General features: G+C 34.8%; 1 protein-coding gene across 4 annotated transcripts in view; it reads left to right on the forward strand.

Moving 5' to 3' along the window:
- LOC145552874 (uncharacterized) overlaps positions 1-12707 on the forward strand; it is a 52274-nt gene that overhangs the window by 21661 nt on the left and 17906 nt on the right. For 3 of the 4 annotated variants that reach the window (XM_081610916.1, XM_081610918.1, XM_081610920.1), the window contains 6 exons: positions 6946-7063; positions 8051-8174; positions 10299-10372; positions 11196-11253; positions 11604-11639; positions 11950-12163. In XM_081610916.1, coding sequence (XP_081467042.1) covers positions 6946-7063; positions 8051-8174; positions 10299-10372; positions 11196-11253; positions 11604-11639; positions 11950-12163 — 624 coding nt within the window. The remainder of the gene's footprint in view (positions 1-6945; positions 7064-8050; positions 8175-10298; positions 10373-11195; positions 11254-11603; positions 11640-11949; positions 12164-12707) is intronic. The other variant, XM_081610919.1, reaches the window with a different exon arrangement.

Here is a 12707-nt window from a genome sequence, read left to right on the forward strand (position 1 = left end):
CATTGATGATAAAAACAGAGTTTAAAAAGATAAAAGTCCATGAAATGCACAGTGTCACAAAATAAAACGGTTATTAAATGAATAAACAATTAAATAAATCTTGAAAAAAAAACATTTAAAAATGTTTTTGTTTTATTTTATGGGGACATGTATGTCATGCAATATATATATTTTGTACAGTTCTGGTTTGAATACATTGTTTTATCAAGTTAGTCTGTATTCTCCAATTAATGATTAATCGATTACAAAATTTTTTGACGATTATTTTTAAAAGTAAATTAATTACATTTAATCCAATTAGTCATTTCAGCCCTATTTAAAACCTAATTTCATTTATTTCAGTTTGGATCGTCGCTTTGCTTTATTTTTCTGGCATTTTTTTGCAAAGTGTTGTCACTAACGGCTTGTTCGCCGCCAAACCCCTGGGATGCATCAAGACAAATGCAGAGAGAAATTGGTGCCTCAGATGCTGTGGCAGCCTGCAGATGAATGCAGGCCAGGTAGCCATTGCAAGCTGACTTGTTATCTGGTCTTAATGGGCCTCTGTGGCATTGAAAGTGGTACACAGCAGCGGCCGGTGGGACTCCGGTCTGGCCGGCTGACACGGCCTCCTAAATGGGAATTTGGGCAGAAGCAGGTTGGAGGGATGGAAAGTGAAATTACCTGCCAGATAAGTGGATGAGCCAGTTATAAATCTAATGAATTGTCCAGCCCATCCTGATTCCAGAGGGCACGGAGGTAAAGATGCACCTGATTTATAAATCTGCTGGGTCTTTTTATGCTTCCTGCTCTGTTGTAAGTGGTGATGTTGGAATCAATGTGTGAGGAGAAAATCAGCAATTTATGTGTGGAAGTATTGTCTGATGGGCAAAACATCCTAGTTAGGTGGTTTGAATGGCATCCCATAATTAGTTTTTTTTTAACTCGACCTGCATCTGGCAGCTGTGCAGAGAAACACTGATGGCAAAATGAGGTTTTGTGGTTTCTCGACAAGCAAAAAGGTGCATCTGAAGAGCGGAAAAATTCAGATTTAATTTGGAAAATCTCATGATAAGTAATGATTGTGCCACAGCTACTAGCAGACCGGCTGCTGATTTTTCTCCAAGCCCATTGTGCCAACCGGACTGCAATATGGTACAGAGAGGGGGATTTTTGACCGTTTTACTTTGAACATTTCGTCTGCTCTCTGCTCACAGATTTTCTCATTTCAGTGTTTAGAGTACGGAAGACGATTAGGGCCACTGGGGGAAAAAAAAGTAGTAGTCTTTAATCTAAAATAGAATTATGACTTCTTTCTCAGGACTGACATTTATCGTCTGAGATCAAAAGTCGGAATTCTACGATTAAAGCCAACATTCTGGGAAAGTCGGAATTCCACAAGAATTCTGAGAAAATTTGTTTTTTCTCAAAAAAGTCAGCATTCTACAATTAAAGTCAAAATTCTGCGAAAAAAGCCACAATTCTACGACTAAACTCAGAATTCGAAGAAAATAGAATTCTACGAAAAATGTCAGAATTCTTGTTTTTTTTTATGTTTATATTTAAAAAAGTAAATCATTGATAACACTTATTTTAAAGGGATACTGTGGGAAAACTCCGGCGATAACCCCAAAAATGTTTAGTGACTTTTCATCTGAGGAACTTTTCTGAACTGCTTCATCAACAAAGATTATTTTCTTATCATTAGTTATTTAAAATTATGAATATAAAATTATGTAAAATTAGGTACATTGACATTAACATATGTGTATTGCAAAACAATAAAAGCTTAAGGGTTAGTGCTGATGCTCATGAGTAATTCTTTAAATCGTACTAGATTAAATTCAGTGACGCTGCAGACTGAATTAGATCTTACTCCATGGAGCCGCATCATGACCACCAAATCAATTCCCAATCTAGCCGCTCCCTGCAGTGTAGTGCAGTACATCACGCAGCAGTTCATTCATTTTAAAGCTGTTATCGGTTCTGTGTTTTTATTTCTGCAGTGAACTGCTTCAGTGATTCTCCTAGCAGCAGAAAATGATGCTAAACAGCTTAAAAAAAAATAACCTGATGAATGTACAAATACAGCTGCAGATTCCAGACAAACTGATATTTTTATGCGGAGCATTTAGATGACGTGCTAGGCTAATGTTAGCATTTTTCCTTTGCTTTGATATGACTCTTTGATTGTCAATGAGTCAAAATCTTACCAAATATTTTTGGTCTGGTTTTAGTTCAAATATTTTTGTACATATACTTACAGGCAACTTTTCAGCAAGATGTATGAGGTTGTTTTAAGTAAGTAATTCCTTAATATTGGTGAAAAAAATTATTTTTCTATTGACTTATAACACAGGAAAAATGTCTGGTTATAAGTGAAATAATGGTACTTGTACCTTGTTATCAATATTAAGGAATTATTGCCTGAAAACAAGCTCTAATGTCTTGCTGAAAAGTTGCTTATAAGCTAATTTTGTCTCATTTCAAGCATGCTAAGATATTTGCACTAGAAATGGACCAAGAGTACTTGGTAAGATTTAGTTTTTTGCAGTAAAGAAGGGGCTGGTCTAAGATCACAGATGTATGTATTTTATTTTAATTGGAAAACAACTAAGGATATATTTAGATGTTTGGGGAGAAGCTCTTCTGATTATTGATCGGTTTGTCTGATGTTTCGGGTCATCGCCTACTCTTTCCTTCAATTAAGGTCTGCTAAAGTATCAACAAATTGTGACCTTTTTCCTTCTGCCTGCATCAGCCTGTATTAAGTGTTTGAGGAGTGACTTTATCAAATTACAACAACAGGAGAGATTAACGTCTGTCTGTTGGAAACCTTTTCCTCCTCCTCCTCCTGCCTTTCTTCATTCTGATTCTCTGATTCTGATCTGCACAGTTTCTTACATCTGGATGTTTAAATAAGACGAAATAGTTGGGTGCTATGTATTGTATTTTTATAAATCCAATTCATGGTGTGTCGTCACGTTGTTTTGCATTCAGATTTTTTAAAGTTGGACATTTCTGAGTTTGGAAAGTCAAATATTTTCCAGTATAAATTTTGAGAATAATTTCAGAACTTTAAAAAAAAGAAAAAACTTGTAAATTTCAGTTTGAAATGTCAAAAATTTCCAACTTTAAATTTCCATTTCTTGAAAATTTCTGAGATTAATAAAAAAATGTCTGAGTTTTTGCCAGAAATCTGAGACCAGGCCTGTCACAGTAACAGATTTTGCTGGACGATATATTGTCAGTAACAATATATCTTTGACAAAGACAATATATCGTCTGGGACAATAAGTGATAATGGTGTCATTGAGACAATTTTCAATTAACATATTGATAATAACACAGGTTTGCTGACTTTACTAGAAGTGATAATTTGAACGAATTACGATGTATTTTATAAAAAAAAGGATTAGATTATGCCAAAAAAAGTTTTGAGATTGTCAGAAATTTTCTTGAAAAAACGTTGAAATTTCTGAGCTTAAAAAGTTGAACCGTTGCTAGTAGAAAACTCAGAAAGTTTTAGACTAATTTTAGAAATTTTCTAGAAAAAAAAGTTGGAAATTTCTGAGTTTGGAAAGTTAAATATTTGCTAGTAGAAATTTTAAGAATAATCTCAGAACTTTAAAAAAAAACTTGTAAATTTCAGTTTGAAATGTCAAAAATTTCCAACTTTAAATTTCCTTTTTTTAAAATTTTTTTTATTTCTGAGATGAATCTAAAAATTTCTGAGTTTTTGCCAGAAATCTGAAACCAGGCCTGTCACAGTAACAGATTTTGCTGGACGATATATTGTCAGTAACAATATATCTTTGACTAAGACAATATATCGTCTGGGACAATAAGTGATAATATTGTTGTCATTGATACGATTTTCAATTAACATATCGATAATAACACAGGTTTGTTCTCTCAACAACCAAACAATTTTCATTTTTTACAGAAGACCAAACACTCAAAGTGTTACATAAAAAAGAAACAACAAAACCATAAATAAGATTGAATGTTTTGTCTCTATGATCAAAATTGTCCTTTGAAAAATATTAATCATCAGAACTTGAAATGGTCAATCTGATTTTAACTGATTAGCTACTGTTGAACATCTTCCAGGAAATGGGTAAAAGTATTGATACATTTACATGTGGCATTAAAAACCATCTCATGCATAAACCTAACTGCACCCTTTCAACTTAAAGAGGATTATCGACTTCAGCTTTAGTTTGTGTGAGTGCACAACCGCTTTCTTAAAACCACTTTCATCTGGGAGGAATGAAAATCATTTTGTTGTAGATATTATTGATTTAATTAAGAATACCGATGGTGTCAGTTAACACAGTGACGCAGGGTTGGGTGTTGTGAGTATGGACTCTAAGGTTTACAGAGACAGAAGTGCTGAAACATTGATGTTCATGTCAAAATCAAACCAACTCAACAAGACTGATGACATAAAAAAGAGCATTGCCAAGAAGAAAATGCTGTTTTCTCGTTCCTGATCCTGAAACGGCCGTGTGTGTTTGTGCAAAGCTTTCCCAGCAGGAACATGTTTGAATTTCACCGCTGACTTCACAGATCTCCCGTCTGTCGGCTCTCGGTCTCAGCTCAAACACACACAGTGTCCTTCTGGGTGTTTAAAAATGCACCGATTCTGACTGTTTTCAACAGAGACGCAACTCAGGAACGTCATTCAGACACGGATATGTTTTTTATCATAAAACTGCATAATCCCATAGATTAAACTGAGCCACTAATAAAAACGGTGTTCTTTCTTTCCATTTCCCTCCCTTTAAACCAGCAGACTGTCATCTTACGTAATATGAGATTAAAGCAGCTCACCTTGGCCAAAATGTCACTTTTAACTGCTAATAAATCATTTTTGACTCATTTAAGATTCAGATTTAGCTGAAAAATTGTAAAATTAAAAGTACATGTCACTTTTATAAAATAATGATTTTTTAAATTGTTAAAACTATGACTAAACTTTAAACTGCTGCTGCGCAAGTTACTCAACATGCATTAATATGCCATTATCAGTACATTACTTGAAAATGGTCTCAAAAAAATAATCATTTATCGCAATAATTATTGGAACAATTTATCGTCATCCAAAAGTCAATATCATTCAGTTTTTCTAAAACAATTAATCAGCAAAATTTCTTATTGTGAAAGGCTCAACTTAAGCCCTGTTTAGTCTGCTTTAGTCAAACTCCAGTTTGTTTGCAAGTTTGTTTATGTTATACAACACAGGGCATTCTGGGTAAATACAACCAAAGCAAACGCACAAATCTAGCGCTAGCGGCAGAAATGGCTTGTGATGTTTTCCAAACACGAGAGAAATCCTACAAGCGCTGAAATCTGATGCTACTCCAGTTTTGTTAACATTTTATGAAAAAAGTTCTGTTTTCTTTAGAGGTGTTCGGGTCGTTTCCTTCTGTAATTGGTGCAGCGCCACCACAGGTGAGGAGGGGAACAGGCTTTTGAATTAGTTTGACTGAATGTGAAATCGAACCGCAGCAGCTGAAAATGTAAAAAATATTGCAACTTTGGTCTCCAAATGTACCAAGTCGTCAGATATTTTATGACTTTTGTCCCCCAAAAAGCCCTTAATTGGCAACTTAAACAAGAATGTACACAACTTAGCTTCTCCCACCCACTGTCTCTCCATCATCTGAGCTGCTGAGAGTCATCAGAGATGATTGACAGGCAAACCGAGGCGACATGAATGTGAATGAGGATGTGAATATGAATATGCAGATGAGCAGGGGAAACAGTTGGCTTCTGTTTCTCTTTAGAGAAAATGACAGCTGTCATTTTGGCACTTATTGTTTCTGCACAAAAACTGGTGAACCTCGTGACCTTAAGGGGGAAGAGGATTGGTGCCGGACTGAAGAATAAAAATAAATCCCATCTTAAACCAGATGTATGCTTCCTTTAGATTGGTTGAAATTTTAACATGAGCTTCTCTACATTTAGGTAATATTGAAAACGGTCCTTTTATGTGTTTATATATAAAATTCATACATGAACGAGAATTAAGTTGCAGGTTAAAAGCAATTTGTCCTGTTCTGTGTTATGTTGGGTACGGTGGCTGACGGGGCATAAAGCGCTGCAAACATATTAATGATGCAAACTGCAAAACACAATAAATAAGTGCTACAGAAAAACGCTGCAAATAACAAAACTGTTAAATATGAAACACTAATACCAAAAAACAAAAGTCTTCCAGACCACTAGGGGCAGGCAACAAGCAAATCTGTGAGATCAGACCCTTAATAAAGACAGGATGTCCAAAAGGAAGACAGAATTTATGCGTTGTACTTAATTTTTTTTTACACATTTTAGAATAGCAGCATATTTATGTTATCTGCTCCATACTCCCCCTAGAGTTCTGGAGGACTTTCGTTTTGTGGAGCGAGTTTGCAATGTTTTATACTTGCGGTTGTTTTTGCAACATTTTTCCTTTCCTCCTTTTTTATTTGCAGCATTTTTCTTGTTTGCAGAGTTTTACTGGTCCATTTATTTTTTCTTTTTGTCTGTTTTGGGGTTCATGTTTATTCACGTGTTTGCTGCAGGTTTCGACGTTTGCTGCACCCGTCGACCATTCGTTCAAATGAACACCTTAATAAATATTTTTACTCTGATTATTTTAATAAGAGCAAAACATATATTTGAAGTATACCTCAGCACTTTTCCTTAGGTACCTATAAAAGTATCCGATCGGCTGATCTGAGAGTTCAAGTTGGAATATAATGGTGAAACAGTTCAGCAACATAAAACGGAGCCAAATTATTAATGCATTTCAAAACAAATCTAAAATCACCTAGTACAAGTACTACTAGTAGGTTGTTTATACCATGTTTGTAGTGATAAAAGTTTCACTCCTTTAAATGATTGTTGTTGTGACCATGTGTAAAGACTGTTTGCTGTATTTTACTGATGTGGTTTTGTGTTTGCTCATTTCCACAGCGAGATCAGCAATCTGGACTCGGGTCTGGTGGTGGAGCTGTGGAACAAAGGTTTGATCTGGGACACTATGATCGGCACAGCACTGATCCCGCTGGACACCATCCATCAGTCTGATGAGGTAACCGTTTATTTAGCCAGCTATTAACCCATTATTCTCACAATTTATCGATTAATCGGATAAACGAAAAAAATGGCACATTCTCCCTTTTTTTAAAAATTTAAATAAGATTTTATTTACACAACATTCTTTTAGTGAACACTTGATAATTTTTAACAAAATGCATCTTGAAGTAAATTTTTCTACCATAAACATGTTAGATTTCAGCCCTTTCAGCTTGATTAGTGCAGTGTAGGGCTGATTGTTGATTAGTTTTTGGATTAACTGATTAATAATTGAGTAAAAAAGGTAATTAAAATATATTTTTGCATTTAGTAATAATAATCTAAATTGTGAAGTCAAAACTGCCAGTTGAGGAGTTTTGGGTAAAATAGATTTACCAAAAATAAGTGTTTGGTTTGTTTTTTTTATCTTAAGAAATGTGTTTTTAATCTTAAAAAAACAACCTTATTTTGCATATGTAAAAACATAATTTTGATATATAATTCAAAAACGATTAATCTGATTAATCATTTCAGTTCGATTTATCATTTTACTGTACAGAGAGAAATCTCTGAAAGTTATTAGTTTTTTGCCAGTAAGTCAAATTTCATAACATTCTCCTTCTCAATAAACAAATATAAAGCTCTTTAGATCTATGGTCAACAATAAAATTCAGACATCACATTGGGTATTTCTGGCCTTTAACTGTTATTGCCAGTTGAGACTTTGAATTTAAAATACACAGATAACACAGGTTTCAGAAGAAAACATAAATAAATTCAGTAAATTACTGGGAGGAGTGAGTCTTTCACTGCCTTGTTTGGAACCACGTTGTCATCACTGATGGTCCGCAGGAAGAGAGAGAGAGAGACCCATTATAAGGATCAATAACTGTATTGATGCCCAGATGGGAACCTGATTGCTGCTTTAAGACGCACCTAAAGAAATGCAAATGAGTGTCTTGGTAGTTTCCATCCGTTTTTCTGAGAGTTTGCTGTTCTCCAGGAGGGACCAGGAAGTTGGACGGCTTTGGACTCGGAGGTGTTGATGAAGGAGGATCAGATCTGCGGCACCACCAACCCAACGCCGCACCAAGTGCTGCTGGACACTCGCTTTGAGCTTCCCTTTGGTGTGTATCACGTCGGGCTGAAGCGATTAATCATGATTAATCATGATTTATCGTGATTAATCATAATAACAGACAATCATAATCAGCATAACAGACGATTAAATCATGATTAATCATGATTAATCGTGATTAATCGATTATTCAATTAATCATCAACTAACTTAGTAATCAATTAATCATTAATTAAAGTATCAATAAAAAGCCAAAAAAGAACACTCAGAGCAGTAATTAAGCCCAAACTGTAAAAAAAATAAATATACATTTTGTCTGTAAACATATTCTACCCAAGACTCCTAAAGTGACATAATTTTAGGTTCAAATTCTGTAAAAAATAAAATAAAAATCTCCTACTAAAACTCCAATTATTAATCATTTAATCCAAAAAATAATCAACAGATCATTTCTATACAGTATTGATGTTAAATCAAGCAGAAAGGCCAGAGATATTCGCATATTGATGTTGGAAGTATTATTTGTTTTAGTTACAGATGCATCAAATTATCAGGCTTTCATCAAAGGAATGTTATGTAAATAAGTTATAAAATGTTTTCTTGTTTAAAAATGGAAATTGTGTATTTTCACCTTTTAATATAGTTCTAATATTTTATAAAATAAGCATAAATGAAAATCTGCGTTTGAAATTTTTTTGTCTGATTACGTGATTATCCATCAGAATAGATGATAGAATAATCGATTATTAAAATAGTTGCAGGCCTTGCAGCATAAGAGACAGAAAGCGGTACTCCTCTTGCTTGTTTATTGAACTGATGCTTTTATTTAAGACATGTTAGAGAACATAAGTGTTAAAAATACAATAAAATACTGCCCATGGATCGCAATAGTCACTGACACCATCCCAGTGATCTCCTTAACAGAAAAATTGTGAATTATCAATAGAAAACAGGGGTATTGTTTAGATATTTGGCACATTATTGGTGCCAGAAAACATTTTAAGAAGTTACAATGTGTTTTTTTATTCAAACTGGTGATAAAGAGGATTGTGGAGCAGCTGTACTGCTTGATTTGTCCAATTATTTTTCATTCATAAGAGAGAAATTGAGTTCAAATTCAGTGATGTAAAACTCAAGAGAGAACAGGCTTTTTGCAAAAATGAAGTAATCAAATCAGGACAAATTCAACAAGCCACTAAACTGAAAGATTTACTGTCTTTACTTTATCATAATTACTATGCTAAAGTAACTATAAATCCATCTTTAGCTGCTCACAGCTGCCTGCTCTGTTTTATTCACTTCACTTCCTGTTAAATGGTGGAACATGTGGAACTACCATTAGGCTGCATTAAGTTTTTATGATGGGTTTCACTCTGTTAATCTTTCACAACCTTTTCATTTTTATTTCCTGCTCTTTTTTCCCAGCTATCCATATTAAACTCTTCCTACTCTGGGATCTTGTTTTATTTTTCTTCTTTTACGTGTTGAAACCAGATATTTACATACACTGAATATAATTATTTTTTCTCTATGTCTGAAGTTAAATCTGACCAAACGTCTCTTGTTTTAGCTTGGTTAGATTTCCCAGATAGATGCAGGAAACAGGTAGAGGATTTCCATTTGCTCAGAATAAGCCGTTTTTAGACCATTAAACCAAACAGAAGAGCCTGCTGCAGAAACATGGGGAGAGTAAGAGAAAATGTATCTATCAGTTCATCTTTAGTTCATGTAAAGAAAGTTGTTGCATCTTGTTCGTGTTGATGCTGGAGACTACAGCCGGACATTATAAACCTCACTTAATTATTCTTCTGTTTTAAACCTGCATTGGCTTTAGGGAAACCCTGAGCCGCTGCTGGTTAATTTGATTCTGAGGCCTGGAAAGAAAAGTTCCCATTTATCAGTCATGAAAAATGCATGACTTTAAGGTTTGAACACACTGAGGTGAGAGAGTCCAGAGCGGAGAGAGAGCAGAGATCAGGGTGGAGCTCCAGCCTCCATGGTCCTTCATTTCTTTCTCCACTTTGGCTGACTTAACTTCTGATTTTTCCAGGATTATCTGCTTTATTTTCTCATTTTGTTTCTCCACTCATCACTTGACATATCCCTCCTTCCCATGCCTGCCTGCAGGTCTTTCTTCTTAACTTTGTTGCTTTCCTCCATCTCCTCGGACCAGATATCCCAGAAGACGAGGCGGAGTACTGGACCAGCAAGCTGGAGCGGATCAACACCATGCAGATCCACGACGAGGTCGGTGCAGTGACTGTTCACTGATGGTAATCTGAAAAAAGGCCAAAACCAGTTTCTGTACCTTATTTTTTTATTTGGAGTGCATTTGAAGTTTTGTATGCATTAAAGAGTAAATCTGCAGTCGGAACATGAAGCATAATGCATCTTTTATCTATATTATACGTGAACAGTTGAACTATCAGATGAAGTTTTAACAGATTTTAACCTTTTCAATCAATATTGTTTATTTTTAATCTGTAAAAGAGCTTTTCACATAAAGAAATTTAAACTGTGGAGGAAATAAAACAGTTTTTTTCTTTTAAAATACCAGAGTTTAAAGTTTTATCTAAACTCGGTTCAAAGGATCTTAAAATAAAATAAAATCTCAACTACAACATGAACACTGTTTTAGTACAACCCCTGTTTCACATTGTAATGTACAGAGTCTTTAGGTAAAACTAAAACATTTTTCCGTGTTGTCTGATTTCTTTTTTTATGTTGTTGTTGTTTTTTTGGTTAATCTTTCATTTACTTGGAAAATTTTGCCATAAAGCTTCCCTGTCTGATTTTGCCTCCTGCATTTATACCTTTTAAATATTATTTATGTCTTTGTCTTGAAGATATACAAACCAATTCTCATCAAATTAAAACAAAATCTAGTTTTTCTTTTAAATCTATCTCTTTTATTTGCTTTTACAAAAAATTATTGAAGTTAGTTTGGCTCTCTGCTGCCACCTGGTGTCAAATAAAGGTTATAACTACAGGGAACAAATGCAGGCATCATTTTAAAATCATTTTATTCTTTATTTTTTTACCTTTCTTGTTTTTGCTTCTTTTTCTCCAGTACCCCTTACCAGGAGAGGTCCAGAGAAGAAGAATGGCGTCGATGCCGTCACAGTGCTGTAAGTCCACAAACAGTCATTATTTTGTGCATATAGGTAGAAACAAGTCTTTCTTTTTTTTTAGAAGTTAACTGATCAATTCAAACCTATAAATGAGTATCTGTCTTTATCTTAAAACAAAAAATGTGATTAATGACCGATGCGTTGATTCTAATTTGGCAGGTTAATCATATTAAAAAAATTACAGTAGTTTAGTTTCGCTCTTTCTTGACAGATAAGCAGATATCTCATCACTTTGATGCATATTTCATCCAGTCGAACACACTTGGTTTACTTCCATGCACAACAGAGTTAATTTTTCAGTAACACATTTACTTTTCTTCTTTGGAAACTCTCCTTCATCCCACCAGGCAGTTGGAGTTATTTTGGATGGAGTGATCAGCAAAGTATGTAAAGAGGTTGTTTGCTGTTTTTTTACCACCTGTGATTCATTTTTCTCTCCATATTTACATGTTGCAGAATGGTTTGTTGTCTCGCTACAAAAAAAATCTTGTGTGGCGTCCCATTGTTTTGACTCACACAGCGTTCATTTGTTGTGTTGTCTGCCTGCTACCACAAGAGGGAGCCATAAAACTTTTGTTGCCTGAATGTTTTCTATCCATCCTTAAAACGCATTACATCTCATAGTGAGATTGTAAATTGAAAAAATGGAGGTGGAAATGCTTCTGTAAAGCATTTGCTTTGTTTCCACTCCAGCGTATGACGACCATGACAGCGCCGTGGACGACCGAGACAGCGACTACCCCAGTGAAACTGGGAACCGGCCACCGCGGTTCCACAACACTTCCCAGACGAATTCATCCGTCCATCAGTACCCCATAGGCCGTAGAGTTCAGCATCAGAGCCTGTCGAGGGAATCTGACTCTGTTCACAGTTACGATCTAGATAATAGAGAAACGAGGGCAAACAGGTAAACACAGACATGTTTTTCTGCCTATGCAGCATCATATACTGGCAAAAATGTAATTCATTTGTGTATATCTATGTATACATAGACACAAAGTCTGGGTTAAAAGTTTTGGCAGTGACACAACAAATTTTTCCTAATTTTGGGAGATCAATAATCGGCCAATACTTAAATGTGAAACCAATCTTTTGGACTTATCCACCTCTGAAGGTCTGAAAATCTGCCATTACGTTGGACAGTTTGACATTTAAATAATAAATTCACTCAATAGAAACACACCAATTTTGAAAAAACATTTTTGATAAAAATCTTTGGCACTAGAATGATGTTTTTCTTTTGGCTGTGTTGAAATTGGTTAAAGGAAACACTTTTTTGTTAATAGTTGATAATGTTTTGCAGACATATAGCAAGCATGACTTTTTAATAAAAGCCTTTTTTTTTTTTTTTCAAAATGATTGGACATGCAGGCAATTACATAATAATTCCAAACCAATGTGAGAAAATGAAGCCAGAAAGTTCTCAGACATTTGTGTCACTGTAAACTTTT

Source organism: Poecilia reticulata, chromosome 9, assembly GCF_904066995.2.
Source record: "Poecilia reticulata chromosome 9, P_reticulata-male-v2, whole genome shotgun sequence".
Lineage (NCBI taxonomy): Eukaryota > Metazoa > Chordata > Actinopteri > Cyprinodontiformes > Poeciliidae > Poecilia > Poecilia reticulata.